At 38.7% G+C, this 21403-nt stretch overlaps 1 protein-coding gene across 1 annotated transcript; it reads right to left on the reverse strand.

Moving 5' to 3' along the window:
- Positions 1 to 351: 351 nt before the first annotated feature.
- On the reverse strand, positions 352 to 19890 carry foxk1 (forkhead box K1). The gene is made up of 9 exons (XM_084714959.1): positions 19308 to 19890; positions 12219 to 12434; positions 7334 to 7532; positions 7093 to 7239; positions 5792 to 5985; positions 5324 to 5496; positions 4190 to 4447; positions 2575 to 2748; positions 352 to 980 (listed from the first exon to the last, which is right to left on the reverse strand). The coding sequence occupies exons 1-9, from the start codon at positions 19751 to 19753 to the stop codon at positions 748 to 750; spliced, it is 2040 nt and encodes a 679-aa protein (XP_084571085.1). The 5' UTR covers positions 19754 to 19890; the 3' UTR covers positions 352 to 747.
- Positions 19891 to 21403: the final 1513 nt, after the last annotated feature.

The raw sequence follows: 21403 nt of genomic DNA on the forward strand, positions 1-21403 counted from the left end.
GGGCCTTAATATTAACATCTTTCTTTTCTAAGAGAGACAACCTGTTTTTTTTTTTTTTGCCTCAAAAGAAAAGAGTACAATCATAATTCTTAACAGTCTCCCAAGCCCCATCAACCTGGGTATATGCCTGGGTATGCAGCTAAGTCCTCTCTCTTTCTGTCCTCGACTGTGTGAAAAACACACAATATTATCAACTCTGATCATCACAGTTTCTTCTGTAAATGCCAAATATCTGAACGCACACATTCCCTGGTTTTAAATCAGGCAGTGACTCGAATCAGAAGTGCAGGAGAGGTGAGTTCTTTGGCCTGAGAGTGACTGATGCGTCTGATCCATCAACTAGAGGGAAGGTTGTATCTGAGAAATTCTCCAACATTCACATAGTAAAAGTAGTGCTGAAATGATTTCAATATGCATAATGCTCTCACAAGCTTAACTTCCTGACTCGTTTGTGTCGTCAGTGAATGATGGATTACATCAAAAAGACTGTAAAGCTGAAAAAGTCCTGAAGGATTTTTTTTTTTTTTGCTTTTTTTTTTTTACATTCAGAATGTATTTGAAAGTTTTCATCTTATTTTTGACCAAAATATATGTTTCTAACAATTGAATTCCCTTCTGTTGAGAGAGGCTGCCTGTACATTTTTTGGCCGTGTCGGCTGCAGTCATATCAAATGAGTATAAAAGGCGAAGCAGTCGGGGGACGATAACGAGGCTGTCCGTTGGGTACCTGGTAAGAGGACCTGGGTTTTACTTCCTAGGGTCGTGGGTTTGTGACGTCATGGCAACGATGACGGGCTGCTGGGCAGGCGTGACTTGATGCTGAGCAGGTTCAGTCCCTCCCTCGTCCTCCATCTTTGGCCGCTTGGCCTGGGGCTCGCCTGGCTGCTCAGCTAAAGTTTCTGCGCTGGGCACTCTGCTCACCAGCACCGGAGGGGAGCTGGACGCCTGCGCAGCCAAGATCTGGAGAGGACTGCTCAGTCCTGCAGAGGGACATGAAGAGAAAAAGAAAAGTTAGTGAAGGAAGTGAATACAGAATAGTAGCTGACAGCCCTACTAATTATTCCACGTCCTTCCAAAGTCAAATTCAGGCACTGTCCAAGTATTTTTGAGGTGTCTTCTCAAGGTGCATTTTCAAGCTTGTCAAGCACCTTACAGCTGAGGTAAATTACATATTTATATACATATATTTAAGATGTAAACAACCAAAATTATGTTTAATGATAGCATTCTATGGAAGGGGGACAAAACAGGTAACTTTTCATTGAACTTTTTCACTTTTTGTTTTCAAGCGAACACTCATTTAAATGGCAACCTCCAGACATGTTGTCATCTGTTCAGACAAATCACAGTAAGTGTAGCCACAAGTGAGTGGCCCGAGTCAAATTGTGATTTGTGCAAAAGCAATTAGGCTCTCTGATTTATTTTATTTCTTATCTAGACAGGGAATTATTTAGTCAGATAGAAATTTATTAAGCATGAAATTCAAATACAAATCTAAAGCAAGATGGACAAAGAAGGATCAGAGTTGGAGAATCAAACTGAAGAGTCAGTGAAATCTGCTGAGGTTTATAGCAGAGAGAGAGAGAGAGAGAGAGAGAGAGAGAGAGAGAGAGAGAGAGAGAGAGAGAGAGAGAGAGAGAGAGAGAGGGAGGGAGAGAGGGAGGGAGAGAGGGAGGGAGGGAGGGAGAGAGAGAGAGAGAGAGAGAGAGAGAGAGAGAGAGGCTACATTCCTGTGTTTTTATTTTAAAATAAAAATGATCTCTGTCCAGACAAATGTTTTAGCACTGTTTCAGAAATAATACATGACAAGAAAGAGTCACACAGCATCACTGACTGAAAATGAATTGCAGGTCAAGCTGAATGTATAAATAATCCATAGATATTAATTTAGCAGACGCTTTTATCCAAAGCGACGTACATCTGAAAGCTGATACAACACTAGGAAGGATGTAGTCAGGAGAGAACAACTGTGTGGTAATGATGGTAGAGAACACGGCTGCAGAGAAAGTGATTTGCACTCCAAGCAGTCTAAAAAAAAACATTTGGAAATACAGGGGATTTTGGTCTGACAGCAAAATTGTAGGACCTTGAGATAAAGTTGTATGCAAGCTATATAATAATATAACAATAGTGAATAATTCATTTGATGTTTCATTTTCAGTTCTCAGCACCAACCACAGCACAGAGAGAAAGACAGAAAGAAGTCTATGGTCTTTTTACAGCAAAGGATGTTATTTTATTACTTTATTTTGTAATGTGCAGGTATATAGATTTTTTTAAATACTAATAATAATTTTTTAAATATATATTTTTTTTATATACCTGCAGATATATTTCTCGTTCTGGTTTACCCTCTTATGGATATAATGCACAAAAACAGATATTCAAATTATTTAAACCTGTGTTTTTCTAAGAAGCCTTATAAGCAGCTACATGCCTTCATCTACTGGATGTAAACAACCAAGACTGTATGCCACTTTTGTTTTCTATCCACATCTTTTTAAGCAAAAACATAAATCTATATTCATCATCATGGCTGGGGGGGGCGAGGCAGCCACAGCTGAAAAATCTTACCAGATGCATTAGCAAGGCTGGTTGCCGTGGCAACGGCTGCAGTGTTGTGTTTGCCATTCTGGGTAACAGGACGAACAGGAAGTTGATGTAAACCTGGTGCGAGGATCCTGCCCTCCCCGCCCTGCACCGCGCTGTCCACAGTCTGAATCACTCGCTCTCTGTTCTGCTGGGCTTCTGGTACAAACAAACACACACAATTCAAACATGTAAAAGAAAAAATAACTAAATCTCTGTGGAAGTGTGAAGCATGATCAGTCACTTATTTACCTGAGATTCTGGTTAGATTATGTATCATGTACATTCAAATTCACAGCCTGTGTGAACTTGAAGACACAAAAAAACCAATGCAGTGGTGACATGAACATAACTTTGTTTATAACATCTCATATAACATGGTAAACGAAAAACTTTGTCTTGACAAATAAAATCTGCGACAACAAGTTTCCCTTCCTAAAACACAGTAGATTACATTTATTATGATCATTCAGAAGACAAACTTATCAAAAATTAAGGTGTAGCTCTTAAATTACTATAAATGTAGCAACAATGGACTTCATTGTCAGTCTTTTTGCTTCCTGGACACCGGCCTGTTTCTCTACCTAATGGTTAAGTATCTTAACATAACTGCACAGAGAACTTTTAGTTCAATTCTGCTTCACATACGGCTCTACACCAGAGCTACTCATCTATTAGTAGATGTTCTGTGAGAATGATACTTGGCTGTTGCTTGGGAAGTTGCATTTAACCTTCCACACACTAAAAGAGCTTCATTCATTCAGGAGGAGTTCGTCTTTATGAATCATTCCAAGAGGAATGAGGTTCTGGAACAGGTTCTAGCTATGTTTAATCTCATGTAAATGCTTTCAAATATAACTCAAGCGTTTACCAATAAAATTCAGAGCGCAGCAATTGGATGCATTAAAAAAATCGGATTTATCTGTCCTATAAGCCAAGTGTTAATTCCTTGCACCAAGTTAATTTACTTTACAAGTAATTTAATTGTAAAATAAAGAATGTTAATGAATGCATGTTTATTAACTGGCCTGTTGTAATTTTGCAACAGAGGCCCCTGGGCAAAGCAAGTTGAATATCCCTGCTCTACACTGCAGCTGTTTTTCATGAGACAACATGTCAATTATTTACATCTCTACTAACAGGTACCTGATTAACTATTACCTACTATTACCTATAACTAAGTACCGAGTTACAGCTTAAATCATGAGTACTTTTATGTCCACACAGCCCATTACAAAGTACAAATTAACTCAAACTACACACATTCGACATGAGTGACTTGTGCTATAAACCTGGATGCAAAGAGAGTGGGTGTATGGTCCACTCCATACTGATCTGCAGTTCAATTTGGATCTGGACCTTAGTTCGGATTTTGAGAAGCCTCAACTTTGATGAATGACTGCTGTCTGTTGGTTTAGTAATTGTAACAACTATTGATAATAGATCAGTCAAAAACACACATTCAACATGTTGCTAATAAAATACAGGAGCGTTAAAAGCAAATCAATACCGTTTTAAACATCTTTGCAATGCTGCAGAAAATGCAAAAGTATTAATGGAGTTTTTACAAACACTTCTAAAGAGATGTCCATGGCTGTACCTCTGAGCTCACTGTTGCCCTCTGCTCCTCCACCAGAGGGGGCGCTGTACCCATTGGGAGGGTTGGAAGTTAGAGGGCCGCTGGTGACCACCCGCACCATGGTGACGGAGGACTGACCGGGGTTCTGGAGCAGGTGGATGGGCTGGACTTGGCCGCCACCACCTGGAACTAAAGCGAGGGATTTCCCCGGGCCTGAGGGCAGGACTGTCGGGTGAGGGGGTGCAGCCATGATGACGTGCTGACCACTGACTGGAGATCCTGCACAGACACACACGAGCAACAGTTTCACCTGTTTTATACTGTACACGAAACCTGCATGTGTGCATCTCTGAATGTATTTATGTGCACTAGGGCTGTTCCCGACTAATAATTTTACACAAGACAAATATTATATTTCAGTTAGAAAAGAAGCGCACTGGAGGAGCTTTTCTCCCCCGGGTGCCCTGCAGGCTCCACGCTGACCATGATGATGTTAAAATTACAGTTTTTCAAAGGGAGTCTGGGTAGTTTGGTCTTGTACCCGTTTCTGGTTTAACAAAATGTATCTTACTGTTTAATAAAAGGTCTTTCACTGTCACAATCCTTTCCATAATGTTGTCAGATACTTAAAATAACATTCTGAGCCAGACAGTGACAAAAACAACCAAACAAGCAAGCGTCACCTGTCTCGCACACTCTGTCGGTGCACTGTGGTCAAGTGTCTAACAGCAGGTTAACTGTGCTCCATTTCTACTTCCACTCTTCTTCAATTCCATCAGTTATATCTGTGGTTTGTGGTGACTTTTCGACTCTGTTTGTAAGTAAAGTTTAAAGCCTGTCAGGCTGTTACTTTGCTCTATTTATAATGAGGTTTCACCTTCTCTCACCAGTTAACCACCAGTACATGTTCCTAGTTTAAAAATCTATTTATGATTCCCCTTATTTTAAATTCTTCATTGAAATGTTCCCCCTGTATATTTTTGTAAGCTTCTGTTTTATCCTGTTACTTATAAAGCACACTGAATGACAAAGTGAAAAAAAGACTGCTCGACTGGAGGAGTCTCTGTCGACTGAGGGATCTCAGGCTTATGAGTCCATCATACAGTCATCGACTTTCAGGAGGCAGCCCTAATATGCACCTGTGTGTAGGCTCACCTGGGGCACTCTGAGAGTACCTGTACTCAGGTACAGATGCCAGTTTGTTGGCCAGCTGTTCATGATGGTCGTGGGAGATCGGAGAGCCCTCCCTGCTCAGACATTCAGGAGTCTGCAGCCCGCTGGATGGAGGAGAAAGAAGCCCCTGGTGGGTCGGGGATGCAGGGGCACTCCTGAAAAAGAAAGAACAAAGAGAGAAAGACCAAAGAAATCAATGAGAGACATCAAGAGACCTTCAGTAGCACACAGAGCTCCTTCACTGTCAGTACCAACTGCTGAATATATTAACCTAGAAATTAGACTTACTTTGTTCTATCCAATCAAATGATAGCCAGGAGCAGAAGCAGAGAGAACGGAGAAAGGGTTAACTGAGTTATATCTGTAGCGACAGAGCATGTGTCTGACAGTCTTGTGTACGTGCATGCACACACGCCCATGCCGCTGAAGGCCACAGGTGACACGGCTTACCTTGAAGAGAGGGGTCCAAATGGCGTCCTGAAGCAAGCCACCCCTCTCTGCCGTCTTTTCCTGAAGGCTTGCTCCACCAACTTGCTCTCAGAAGCAGAATCTACACGCCAGAAACTCCCTTTCCCGGGCTCGTCCTGAGAGCGCGCCACTTTCAGAAAGTAGCGGTTGAGAGACAAGTTGTGTCTGATTGAGTTCTGCAGGAAGATCAAATAAGTATTTTGTCACTGGACAGAGAAATATTAATTTAAAAGAAAATATTATAACACTTCCTATGATGCCCATGTCTATAATGTGCTATAAATCATTACAAACATACTTATGTATTATACTGTGCTTATAGCAAGGTATAATTATAGCTATGAGCAGTCCTAAATATCCATTATGCTTTATAGCAAGCATCTTATAATGACTTAAAAAAATATATATAACAGGTCGAAAATTATATAAAAGCCATGACAGGATGAAAACTGTAAAAGATGTAACAGCACTAGGGCTGAAACCTACAATTATTTTCACTGTGGATTAATCTACTGATTATGTTTTCGATTAACCAATGAGTTGTATGCTCTATAAAATGTCAAAAAGTGGTTGAACAAATGTTCATGTCATTGACGACGTCCTCGAATGTCTTGTTTTAACCACAACCCAAAGATATTCAGTTTACTGTCATAAAGGAGTAAAGAAACAAGAAATCATACACATTTAAGAAAGTGGAATAAAAGAATTTGGACTTTTTTTTACTTGAAAAATTACTCAAACCAATGTATCTATTAATAAAATAGTTGCCGATTACTGTAATAATCAAATAATAATCTATTACTTGACTAATCATTGCAGCTCTAAACAAGACAAAAATGGTGCAACAAGACGAAAATGGTGTAACAAGACGTAACAAGCCGATAATGATGTATCAAGCCGAAAACAATACAACAAACTACATAATAAGACACAACAAGCTGAAAAAGGTGCAACAAGACAAAAACATAAAAAAAACGCTTGCAGAAACAGCTGGTAGAAATGTCCTTCAGAGGACTACTTCTTACTTTTATACTTTGAGGACATTTCAGACCCTGAACCTTTTCACTTTAACTTGAGTAAAGACGTTGAATCAGTGTTTCTACTTTTACCAAAATCTTTTTTACCCAAGTATCTGTACATCTATTTGAGTAAAGGATATGTGTGCTTTTGTCACCTCTGGTTACTATGACAACCTTCCCCTACTGTGGCTGTCAAGTTTGGATTAACATGACAAACCATGGAAAGCCATTACCATCCAGTCCAAGACAGAAAGACCTTCTTACCTGCCAGCCCTTGTCTGCAGTGCGATAGTAGGGGTAGTGTTTGGTGATGTGGGCGTAGATGCCACTGAGAGTCAGCTGTTTGTCCGGGGCAGACGAGATGGCCTGGACGATCAGCTGTGCATAGGAATAAGGTGGCTTGGACTCATCCTGGACAAACAGGACACAAGTATTAAACATCCACACATCCTAAAGCACAAAGCAATGGCAAAATGAACTCATTTTGATTCTACTGGGTCTTCACCTTGGGGCTGTCTCCACCAGCCGACTCTCCCCGCTGCTCACTTCCCCCACCTCTGTGCTCAGCAATGCTTCTTCTCTGCTCAGAAACAGCCTTGGCAGCATATTCAGCTGCTAACTGGAGGTCAGAGGTCACGTTTCTTCCATAGCGATACCCTGATGACCCTGCACCACGTGGACTAGCCGGACAGGAGTTAGGAACACTGGAGAAGACAAGAAAAGAGTCTGTTAATTGCCACTTCTAAAAACAATACAGTTGCCAGTATAAATATAACATAAGATAGACTCACTTAATCCCCTTATTAATGAATGAACAATCAGTGATAGTAGCCACAGCTGCTATGGCCACTACGCAGCAAAAAAAAAGTTTTTCTAAAGTCTGAAAAGAGCAGGAAGAGCAAAAGACCTCTCAGACCGCTTGAATTATATCACTGACCACATGTCCTGGGCAAGTAAAATGTCACATCGGGCTGGTAAATCTGGATGCTCACTTTCTCGACTGGGCAAGTGTTAAAAAAATAATTAAACTATTTAATGATTAATCAATAATCAAAATAGTTTACGTAATTTTTCATACAAAACTGGCAGAAAATTCTGTTTCCAGCCTCTCAAATATAGTGATTTCTTGCTCTTCTCCATTTAATATCATATTAAACCTCATATCTCTGGTTATGGACTAACAGATCAAGTCATTTGAAGAGGTGATCTTGCACTTTTAAAAACTGGGATGGACATTTTTAACTATTTTCTGACATATAATAGATATTGCAGCCCTAGATTAAATATGACAATTATCTTTAGCCTTCGCTGTTGTTTGATAACCGCTAATAAACAAGCCACTTTGTACAGGGGCAAGTAAAAATTGACTTTGGGCAAGTAGATTTCTGACCCACTTGCCAAACTGGACAAGTAAAAAAAAAAAAACTTTAACATTAAACTCTGGATAATTATGGAACATTAAAAATAAACTTCCTACTCCAGCTTAAATTTAACAACAAGAAGTTAAGTGATAATTAGTCCAGATAAAACTGTTTGATTCCAGCAGATGTGTATTATAAATGCCATCTACAGCCTCTAGATGCATAAAAAACACACTCTGTCACTGCAAAACAAAGCCAAGATTAGTGATTAAACTTCCTAGAATCACTAACAAACCACTGAACAAATAAAGTTTTTGTCAGGTGAGGCTAGGACTACAAGTGTGTAAAGGAAAGGAAAACTGGTGATGAAGGCCTAATAATGGCACAGTAAACCAATTAGCAAGTAAAGCCTTGCTATTTCTGTTCCACATTTAAATGTCTCTTACTAAATATGCATGTCATTTCAAAATACTGTAATACTGTAAGCTGCCATTGCCAGACTCATTCGCAAATATGAACGCAAATGTACCGAAGCAAATGAAAACATGAGCTTGACAGATTTGTCTGGTTCCCAGGCTAAAAATGCTAAAAGAAAAACAGAAGAAATAACAAATCATTATTCATAATTCTCAGGAAATCTTAAGAAGATTGCAAGAAATAAAATAATAATCCTGTCTTTTGCAATGTAAAACATGCATCATTAAAATACTGTGACATTTTTAATATTATCCTTTAAAAAAAAAAAAAAAGCCAAAAGACAATTTTCCTTACACACACACAAGAACTAAGTTTGGAGAAATGATTAAAGCTCAGGTCCAGGAAACACATATAGTGATCAATGAGCAAAAATACTCAAAACTATGTTAATCATTAACTGGGTTTTATCAGGTCCTGTTGGGAGACCGAACACAGGGAAAACCCAGTAAGTTACATAACACACACCTGCTTCTGTTAGTAAAGTAAACACTGGTTTCTGGGAGAGTCAGTGTGCTTTGATTTGCCTTTAGCAACAGAGAGCCGTAGATAGAGAGATTAACACACACATACATACATACACAAGCGTGCGCACACACACTCACACACACACACACACAGGGAGAGAGAGAATATGTTTGTATTTCTTGGCTGGGGAAAGTAGGCTGCAGGCTCTGTTTTGAAAGTGGCTTTGTAAGCTCAGCATTTATAAAATGAATGAAGACGAACAAAAACTGCTATTGTTGCTCAGGGACAACTTAAGTATAAAAACATAATTATATCTGTAACTTTGCTTACTTATACTTCATTAAAAGTCGCACCGTGAGGGAACAAGGGGTTCCTTTCCTTTCCTCTAACACTGTTACTCTCTGCATGTGTACAAAGGGCCAACAGTACGAGTGTGAATGCTGGTCGGGGTAGAAGAATGTTATTATACACAATTCATTTTTGTTGCCAAACAGGAAAAGTGACTCTAAGCACCCTGTGAAGAGACGCTGTTGGTGTTTTGAGTGGTAGCACGTGCTTTTACACAATACTCTTCCGTTGTATGTTCTGTATGTGAGCAGTGGTATGAAAGGTGGCCCAACAATCTGCCCGAAAAAGGCCACAGTGAAAGTGGTGGAGATGTATGACCAAGTGTCTTTACTCTGTGTGTGTGTGTGTGTGTGTGTGTGTGTGTGTGTGTGTGTCCACGTGCGAGAGAACAGGAGCTGTGGGCTGACAGGGGAGGGTAGGGGGCTCTGAAAAAAGGAAACCACGAATGGACGGAAAAACGGCCTACAGGCAAAACAATCTGCCCGCTAGCCAATCACACGCCTCGAAGCTGCAGCCATTCCATATAAGGCAGGCAAACACAAGCCGACATTGGTGGGGATGTAGGATGTAGGCACCAACACGGACCAGCAGAGGGCGCACTCAGCAGCGCCACACACATGCTGTATACATTTATAGAGCAGTGATTTTCAAACATGTGCTCCTCAGAGTGCAGATTATCATCTCAACAGAAACACTGCAGCAGCTGATGAGCACAGGCATCCAGAAAGGATATTATTGGTGAAAATGAGATGAAGTAATGCGTGGTTGGAAAAAAAATTGCAGCCCTTTGGGTCAAAATTGGACACGAGTAAAACCAAAAGAAACTAATCCTCACATGTTTGTAAATCCAAACGGATGACTGCATAAACATGCACAAACTTGAGACAAAGTGGGAGGGTAAACAACTCATATACTCTAACAGACATGAAATATATTCTATCACAGGACATGGATAGACACTACTGAGTTATTGACTGCTGTTTCAGTCGATGTCGGGCCTATTGTCTGTCTGACCTGTAAAGTTACAAAATTAAATGTGTCATGCTTTTTGATTTATTCTCCACTTTTTTAGTTTTCATAGTTGGGAAAGAAATATTATCTTCAACAGCACAAGAAAAACAAAGGATGTGAATAATCCTAGATTAGAAGAATCCTGTTGTGTTGACAAAGTGTTGCATTTAAACTATTTTTCCATTCAGTTTGACTCCCCTAAATTCCCATTGCTTAAAAAACCTGAGTTAAAACTTTTTAATAAAAGTGTCTCTGTGTTTAACAACAAACAAAAAAATGAATGGGGTAATTACCCTCTCATTTGAAGATTGATTTTACATTTTTTCCTCTCCCCATATTTAAAAAGATCAAAAGGACAGACTGAGGTCATTAAAGGGATGGATGCAGGCAACAGGCCACTGACTGAACAGGTGCATGTCTCTGCATCGTTGATAGCCATTTTAAAAACAGGCAACCTCCTTCCTTTCCAAAACAAGAAGACAAGAACATATATAAAAGTATAAAATGTAATATTCTGAGGTTTAATTGATGGTGTAAATATGTCTACACAGCATGATTGAATTTATATCAACACACAGTTATTTTCATTCTTGCCTTATCAAACAATTACTTTGTAAATGAATGACTTGGTCTGTTTATAAAAAGTCAAAGAAATGCTGACTCCAAAGGTGATTTCACCAGATGCCTTGTTTGAGACTAATAGAGCTGTAACTAAGAGTATTTTTACTATAAATTAATCTGACAGTTATTTTCCCAATTAATCGTTTAGTCTATAAAATGTCAAAAAAAATGTTAAAAGCACTCATCACAATTTCCCAAAGTCATGCTTTCAAATAGCTTTTTTTTCCAACCTCCAAAACCCAAAAACTTCTCATTTATTATAATAAATGACAAAGAAAAGCAAATGCTTGAATTTAACAATCTATTTTAAGACATGTAAAACCACGTTATAAAGTGCTGTTTTGTAAATAGGTTTTCAGTCTGGGTGCATTTCCATGCATCAATGATATCCATGTTGAGTAAAAACTAACTTACCTTGCAAAACGAGAAGAGAAAAACTTACATAAAAATATAAAATGCGATATACTGATGCTTAATTGATAGTGCAACTCTTTATAAAGAGCATAAACAGATTGAAATTTATATTAAAGCTTAATTTAAAAGATTAATTGAATAATTGTTTTTTGACCAACAGTCAAAATAACAATAATAATAATAAACACGCAAGTCAACACTGTTGGATGTTTTTGCAAATAAAATTACAATTCATCAGTTATTAAAATAGTTGTAATTTTTCCAGGCTTTTACAGGAAGCAAGGTTGTATATTCAGTGTAGTTCAGTCGTTGCAACTGCAACAGTCCTATCTGCCCAAATATGATGATGTCTAAGAGCAAGAAACCGAATCCCTACTGATTCTAGGGGTGTTTTTGAAAATAAAATTATAGTTCATCAATTATCAAAATTGTTGTTAAATACCTTTCTGTCCGTATATTAAGTTACTGATTTATCACAGCAATATTATTTATTTAAACTCATAACTGGAGACTCAATCAAAACCTACATTAAAGCTCAGCAAACTTAGCACGGAGTTCGAGCAGTGAAAATCTGTTTATAAGAAACAGCTTCTGAATACTTCACTGCTCCTGCAAAATCCGATTTACATTTATATGAAGTGTGTATATTACATGCCGTGTTGACTGTGTGTGTGTCTGTGGGTCTCTTCTTACCTGATGGTGCCTGTAGGCGAGGGCAGCGGAGAGCCAAATGCCCTGATGTGCTCTTCATGCTGCTGCATTGTGGGAATGCTGATTTTGAGGGGGGAAATGTGGGGCATAAGCGGTCGAGTGGGAAGGGAGGGCTGCTCCCTCTCTCTGTGCTCCTCGGGCTCCAGGAGCGACATGAACTGGATCTTGATTACCGTACTGGGAAAACGAAACACACACCTGGAGAGCAGGAGAGCGGGAGGGAGAGACGGTGGAAGAAGCCGCAGGACAGAAGAAAATAAAGACAGAGACAAAAAGGTTTGATTAGTGCCATGACATATTATTCTATAATGACTGTTCTGGAGTAAATTTCTCCAAACTCTGAAGCAATTTTTTGTTTCATTTATCAAATAACAACAAAGACTAAAGTTAATTCCCGTGTTTAATCTACAGCTGCAACTTCTATGTCAGAAAATAATAAAAGAAAGTTGGCATGATCACTGAGGGGGCTGAATAGTTGGTTATAAAATCCTCAGTTGTTGACATCTAGAAATTTAAAAGTCTTGTTTTGTCGGTCTAAAACCAGAAGATATTCAGTTCAATATGATAATTAACAAAGAAAATAGAAATTTCTATATTTGAGAGGCTGACAACAGCATTTTCGGCCATTTTTGCATGAAAAATTACTTTAGTGATTAACAATAATCAAAATAGTTTAATAGTTTAATTATTTTCTTGCCACTTGTTGCAATTTTTTGATCAAGGAAAAATGTGTGACAAAACATCATCATAATAGAAGTGTTGTAGTGCTGCAGAGATGCCCTGGACTACAGATCTTGTTCTACAGATGTAAGAAAACATTGTTTGTTTGGTACAGACCACCACAAATGTCACATTATTGTGATTTTAATTAGGTTTAATTAAGGTTTTTTGTGAAAATGAAATTTTATTTATGTCAAAAATAATTTCCCATCATCTTCCTTAGCAAGTGGAGTTTGCCCCACTGTCACAGAAACACAGATGTTCACATTTCAATTTTTCAGAGTGCTTCACAGACTTCTTTTAACAAGACTCAAACCTCTTATCGTACTCAGTGCCAGTATTTTTATTTACTTATTTATTTGACATGGCTTTGTCCTTACTTGTGTTTATTTGTTGTTGTGCCGTTTGTTTTTGCCTTGTTGAACCATGATTTGCTCTGCTTGTATTGCTGCCCTTATCTGTGTTTTGCTTATATCTGTCTGTGTTCTGCTTTTACTGTAATTAACGTGACTTACATCATGATTATTGTTGTTTCTTTTGACTGATTGATTTTAGGCACAACAGCTGAAAACTAACTTTTCAGGTAATTCTGGTGTTTTTACAGTAATGCTTATTATTATGCGACCTATGTGTCCCTGAGAAATGACTAGACTATACTAAACCATGACAACAAGGCATCTGCTGTAGAAGATCATGTGCTACAGTTAAAACCTAAAGAAGAGCTACTAGAACAACCTTTGAACTACTGAACTATTGTTTCCAATGTCAAGAATGAACACAAAATCTAAATATAGTTGTATGTTTTAAGATAGCGAGTAATAATAAATCTGCAACAAGTGACACCATGCCAACACTTGTCCAGTGTCTTTTACTTAGAAATATGAATTAAGCAATGACATTTCCTCCTGAACTATATGGGTGTGTTTACAATATACACAACATCTTTAGTCATGGACAAAAAACTAGGGTGGTGTGAACTAAACACACCACCCGTTAACCTGCATTTCCTCTTCTCTTAACAGGTCTGGACAACTGCCTCAATAAAAGCAAAGGATCAGTCAGGGCCCAGCTTAGTTCAAGCCTAAACAAAACCTTTGAAAATAATTATGTGTGTGAGGGACTGAGTAAATGTTTTACAATGGAACCTTAATGACTAATGTAAATAGTTTCAATTCTTCCTAGCAGGCACAGGCAGCAATGTTGTATATTCAGTGTAGTTAAGTCTTTGTGATGTCTTCAACCACGCTATCTGGCCAAATATGATGATTGAGTCTTTGAGCAAGAAACTGAATCCCTACTAATTCTAACGTTGCTGAGGTCAGGCTCAGACCTCCCTGCAGAGACGTATTAAAAAAAAACAATAAAAAATCCACACAGGACCAGAAAAACGCAGTTTCAGACAGCTATACCAGTCTATAATAAAAATATGAAAGAAATGTTCTATCTTTTCTCTATAATTTGACTCCTGACAAATTGCAGCTGACAACCCAATACTGGATCCATGGACAGCTGTCTCTGCCATCCTCGACCACTGTGCGTCCATGTAAGAAGAGCACTAATGAGGCAGGATAAAGGCCTGTGGTAACTGAAGGAGCTTCAAGGTTCCTCTGCTGAGATGGAAGAGACTGTACATACAACAACTATTGCTTTTTTTTTTCCTTCATCAGTCCCAGCTGTACAGTAGAGCAGCAAAAAGAAAGCCACTGTTCAAAGAACTCACATGACTGTTCGAATAATGTTTGCTAGAAGGCATGTGAGAGACTCAGAGACAAGTGGAGGAAGGTTCAGGATTTTAATGGGACCAAAATCAAACTCCTGTCTTTGCCATCATACCGAGTCCTGCAAATCACGCCCAAAATTATACTGTGTGATGCTTCAGTGCCGCAGGCCGCACTCCTGTACTGTACTTCTACTTTACTCAAGTAGAAGCAGAAGCAGAAGTACAGATACTTGAGTAAAAGATAACTATGGTAAAAATATTGATTCAACTTCTTTAAAAGCGAAGAAGTACAGGCTCTGAAATGTACTCCACATATAAAAATAAAAAATATTTTTAAAATAACCCTCTGAAGGACATTTCTGCTGGGTGTTTCTGTGCAAAGCTCACTGAAGCTCACCTTTTCTTTGCAGTCGAGTCGCCCTGTCTCGTCTGGTTAATTTTCATTATTTTACTTCTTTTTCATCTTGTTACGTTGTTTTCGTCTGTAACGTCTTTAACGTCTTTTTCATCTTGTTACATCTTATTTGGTCTTCATGTCTTTTTTTGTCTAATGTATTTTTCATCTTGTCGTTTTCATCTTTTACGTCTTGTTACTTCTTTTTCGTCTTTAACTGTTATTAGTTATTTTTTTGTCTTCTTACATATGTTTTCTCTATGTAGCACTGCCTTAGGTCTCATCTATGTTTTGTCTTGCTAACTCTTAAGTCCTTTTACATCTTTTATATCTTATCATGCCTCTGTCTTTTACATTTTCTTATGTCTCTTTCATTTTGTTATGTAGTTATGTCTAATGTCTTTTACGTTGTTTTACATCTGTTTTTGTCTTATGTCTTTTATATTATTACACCTTTTTTTCTCGTTATGTCCTTAATGTTTTTTTGTTGTTGTTTTTTTTTTTTGTCTTGTTATGTCTTCAAAGTCTTCCTTGTCTTCCCATCCATCGAGGCTGAAATCAGCCTTGATTTTGGGAAGGCAGTGTGCTATGATGCAAAATAAAAATTGATAATTCCCCTCAAATGCTTTAACACTAGAGCAACAAGTCTGATTTGAAAATGTAAGTAGTAGAAAGCACAGACATTTGTGTTAAAATGTAGGGAGTAGAAGCAAAAAGTTGCCAAAAGTACAGACAACTCTATTTAAGTACAGTAATTGATTATCTGTACTTTGTTACTTTCCACCCCTTGGTAGAGGGTTCATAAAATGCAATAAAAACACAATGTCATGAAGAAAATCTGCTGCAGCCTGCAAGATAACTATGACTTGTGAGAAGATGAATTTTACAACAAGACAATGACCTCAAACATGAAGACAAACCTACACATGAATATCTTAGAAAGCACATGTTTATGTCCTGAAGCAGCAACGTCAGAGTCAAGACCACAGTCCAAACTGAAATTTGAAGCAGGAACTGAAAATTGTTGCTCACTCGGGATCCCAGTGAAACCTGACAGAGCTGCAGCAGTTATGTAAAGAAAACTGGGAATAATTGGCAGTCTCCTTAAGATTCGGGATGATACAGACTAAACCACACAGATCCAGAGCTATAATTTTAGCCAAAGATGCCTCAACCAATGTTTGACTTACAAGAGGTGAATACAAGCAACTGTGTTGTACACTGTGCTGCATTTGTAGTCAAATTAGATCAATGTTCCTAGACGTGTTAATATTGGGGAGGCACCATAAACACTGGGGTTGATTAATTATCAGCTGATAATGGGATATTTATATCATAAAATAAATAAGAGATAACAATATAGGGTGGTCACCATTCTCCAAATCCTAAATATGATCTGAATTTTGATTTTAAGGTCTGGATTCAATTAGATTTAAACTTATTTTTGTACTGGTGGCTCTGCCAGTGTTAGACGATGAAGTTTTGATTTGTAAAGATCAAGAGATCATTGGTTTTATACCCTGACAACTTTTCAAGTTCTTCTTTACAAAGATAGTCGTATGGCATCAAATATCAAATTTTCTCTGGACACATGCCAGATTCTGCAAATAGGCAGGGGTGGAGAGAAGAAAAAATTGGAGAATCGCTCACTCTGCTTTTTATTTCAATTAATGAATTTGAAAACTCATTAGATCATTTTCAATTTTATATTAAAATTGTGACACCCCTATAATGATATGCCAAAGCATTTCATTTGAGCTGTTAGGCAAAATGCTCTATAAAAGACAAAGTATTTTTCTGAAGTTTTTTCAAAAAACATACTTTCGATTAAGCGATTATTAATTGACTATTAAATAAATCGCCAAATATTTTGATAATCAATAAATTAATTTGAGTAACTTCTTAAGAAAAACATGTCCATATTCTCTGATTTTGAGCTTCTGAAATGTGAATATTTTCTGGTTTCTTTACTACTCTACAACAGTAAATAGAATATTTTTCTGCTGTGGACATTTGAGGACGTCATCACCGACTTCACCGACTTTTCTCACCATTTTCTGACATTTTATGGACCAAACAACTAATTGATTAATCAAAAACAATAATCAACATATTAATCGATAATGAAAATCACAGTTAGTTGCAGCCCCAGGAAAAAATATATGAACATCTGAAGAGTCAGAAGAACTGTCCTTTGTTTCTGTTGAAGGCTAGTGAGGTCAGTTAATCTTGGTCAGCGCCGTGGAATATCAAATCAACCATCTTTGCTCACATCATCTTAGCCTTCAGGCCTGCATAAACTACACCTTACATTAACTTTTTTTTAAAACACAAGAATGTAAAATCATTGGAGAACTTATCAGTATCTACCATAAGAGGTAAGTTATTACCGGTTACTGTATTAGCTTGAAAAAAAAAAATCATATCATGCATCCCTATTTGATTCTGAAGTGTCTTTCTGATAGGCCTAAGCAGTGTTGAAATCATCTAATTAGTCCAAGGTGATTCATAGCTGTAAAGTGACATAATGTATAAATACTGTGATTGTAACTGGATAAAATGACTAATTAACTTCCCTCTTCCACATTTGAGGAGGTTTCAGGTGTAACTCAGCACAGCTTCTCCAGCTAACTTTGTAGTTCTACAGCAGGCTCTGCCATAACAACACATGTGAACATGGCTGTGTTGGATATGGCCTCAGTCTTCTGTTTACTCCATGTGCTCCTGCAATGAGGATGTCATTTCAGCCTGTACTTCCTGTTCACAGCCTGACACACCCCCAAACAGTCCTGACAGCCAATCAGAGAGGATAGGGGAACAACCCCCCCCCCCCTACCTCAACACCCCTAACCTCCTCCTCCCGCTCCACCCTGTGATTGACAAACACACACACACAAAGTCAAAGCTTTCCGTTTTAAAGACTGACATTGTACAAAAGAAAGGAACCCAGTAAAGGTAAATTATTTATAGTGGTGCAACGACGGTAGAGCTGAAATCATGTTTAAACATGATGGTACCCGTTGACACACAGAAACAGCATTTCATGTTTCAGTACAAACCAAACACACCTCTTTTCACAAAATTCGCGAGCTGAGCTGCCAGGGGTGCGTTTGTTTACATTAATGTTTACATGACGGCGACACGCTTCTCTTCTAGCTAACCTTATCGCTAGCACAATCACCCTGAAAACTGTTGAGACACGACTTTTACCAGGCAGCAGTTATAAGACTTAAATGTGGAAACGTGGTTTAAGTTCTTATATTTTATACTCCAAGTTCCACTACATTCTTATGACACGCCTCTGTGTGAAATATCAGCAAACGGCATTTTTTTTTTTTCATTTGCTAGCTAGCTCATGCTGTGACTTGTCGGCAGGCCAAATGAAGCTAAGTTTGCTAGCGGCTAAAACTAGCTTAGGTTAATTCAGTGATTTACAAAGTGGGGTGACATTACCCTGAAGGGGGTCCCTTGGGCCTCAAGACAAATTATCAACAACTATAATTTCGCAAAGTGGAGAGATATTGAGTTATTATGTTACAGCTTTGCTGCCCAAACCAATGTTGCAGTAACGTCACACTTATCAGAAGCTATACCCGATCAAACCAAATCGAACGACCATGTCTGGAATAGAACCCCAGACCCGCGAAAAATATCGCGAGAGTGATCATTTTAACCAATACCATGATTTTCCCCTAACCTTAATGAACTGTTTTTTGTCCCTAAATCTACCAAGATATTAACCACAGCGTTGTAATATTATAAAACATAATCAACTTGTACAACCTGCACAATGAAGAAAAGAGCAGGTCAACTCTCGTGAGAGTTTGGCAAATCAAGGGTTCCCTTGTAAACACGACCAAACCAAACGGCTCTGATTAGGTGTCATGACAAACTTTGTATACCCGTCACAATCTGTCTCCCGTCGTGACTATAACTCCCTACTCGAAATGTTTAGAAAGCTAGCACCACCAAAACTATTAAGTGTTCTTAGTTGTGTGTTTTCATTGTTCACATTCAATTTTAATAATGTTATTTTACAATTTGTTTCAATCGTTAAGTGTCCAATCAGGGGGAGAACACACTTTAAAGAGGATACAAAATATATCATGACATCGGCTCCAGTGCTGTCCACCACTAGGTCAATGCATACAACGGACATTAAAGTTTGGGAAGCCCTGTACAACAACCAACCACCGTGTTACCATAATTAGCCTGTATGCTAACTGGATGCACTCACTCTCTGGGTAGCGGCAGCGGCTGCGCCCCTCTCCGCTGGAACACCCCGTCAACGAACACGCCATTCTTGCCCAAACACCGCAGGGTGAAACCGTTCGCCTCGTCGTAAGTGAGCTGCAGGTGTCGCCGTGAAATGAAGCTCGAGTGACCCATGTTGATATCCACGGAGCCGTGAGACGAGTTCCGGCCTATGGTGACCGTCCTCTGCCGCATGACAAACTCAAAGTCCCGGCCCTCGAGTCTGGCTAGGGCCTGCGGAGGAGGACAAGCGAGGCGCACGGGAAGAATCCCGGCGTCGGCGCGGGCTTCCATCACCGGAGGACCCAGCAGGGCGAGCGAGGGCTGGTGATAGGCGTGCGAGGTCACCGCCACACGCACGGGGCTGCATGGTGCCGACTGTAAAGCAAGCAGGGCTCGAGCTCCGGTGTCGTCCCGGTAGTCTGCCATCTTCTTTCGGAGGGTCAACACACTCACACGCACGCACACACTTTACTTCTCGCACACACAGAGTTGCAACGTGAGAGTTTTCGGCCAGGGCACTTGTTCGCTCCGTGGCTGTCTGAACAACATGGAGTCCGGGGCGCCGCAAGAACAGGACCGGAGTCTCCGCAGGAACGGGACTGGTGCTGTGTTCAGGGCCTCTACGTAAACTGCTGCTACAAAGATAAGGATACAATAAAATATACAACAATATAATACAGTACTGCTACTGTAAAAGCAGCAGTGGTTAAATATTAAATGTATGTTAAAATATTATAATATTAATATTAATTGAACATAATTTCTGGACCGTCAAACTCTACCCCTATTCTTCTGGGGGTTTCTGTCAGAAATATTTATTCAGCAAGTCAGTATGAAGCCTTCGAGCAGCCTCCAGTATAGGATCCAACACATCATGTTGATTTTTTTTTTTTAAATATGTCAACATGTTTTTTCTGCTCTCAGTTTAATAACAAAACCATGACACGCCTCAACAATAAACACAATCAAAAAACAAATACAACAGCAGAATCACACTGAAACATACCCAAACACAAAATCAAACCTATACATCATGATAAACACAAACACACAACATATGTCATTACTGAACTGTTATCATCAATCTGAGTAACAGTAACAAAATTTAAGTAAAAACACCTACATTATTTTATGGAAAAGGATTAAAAAACAAATATATTGAATTTTTACTTAAAAAGTATTAAGACTTGATAGTGTTGTTAGAGTGCAGTGATAAGTCCACAGAATTTTAATAACAGAAATAAAACAGAAATTATAAAACAATAAATTGATTTACATAAAATTAATTGTCAACTATGCTGACAATTGTTTAATTCAGATTTCATGTAAAATATTTCACATGCATAATGAGAAGATTTGCAGTTCCCTTTTCTAATATGAATACTTTTAATTAGTTTTTAATAGAGCTGCAGCTATCAGTTAATCGATTAGTTGTTTAGTTTTACAGAGGTCAGAAAATGGTGAAAAATGTCAGTGATTGTTTCCCAGAGCTCAAGATGACATCCTCAAATGTCTTGTCTCACCCACAACCCCTTTTTTCCCCTTAAAACATCACTCAAACTGATGATGACAGATTATCAAAATTCAAAATTGGCAAATGATTTATTAATCCGTTTATTAATCCTGCTTTCATATCAGTGCATGCTTTTTATATATGAATGCACGAGTGTCAGACCAGAAAGAGAAAGAGAAAATAGTGGTGCACAGAGCAGCACATTATTGTTGCAGCTGCAGAGGAAGAAAATCCTCGTCGAGCAATGACACCTCAAAAATTTGTTGCTGACGACAGCGATAGAAACACGCGGTGACCTACATAGATGGCAAAACATAAAAAAAAAACGTGTATGTCTGTCATAATGGCTGCAGGTTCTGTTCCCTGAACGCCACATCTGGGCAGCTCGGTCGATAGGCTGTAGTTCATACCGTCACACCAGGAAACAAGGCTGAGTTCAGTAGTGTGTCCAGATTTCTGATCTGCTGTTGTACAAGCTGATCATTTACCACAGTTTTTCACTTTGACGTCTTTGCAGATCTAAATTTATTTTTAAATCGGTGCAAATGGTTTTATCAACCAAA

The sequence above is a fragment of the Lutjanus erythropterus genome, chromosome 3 (assembly GCF_056507025.1).
Source record: "Lutjanus erythropterus isolate fLutEry1 chromosome 3, fLutEry1.hap2, whole genome shotgun sequence".
NCBI classification, from domain to species: Eukaryota; Metazoa; Chordata; class Actinopteri; order Lutjaniformes; family Lutjanidae; genus Lutjanus; species Lutjanus erythropterus.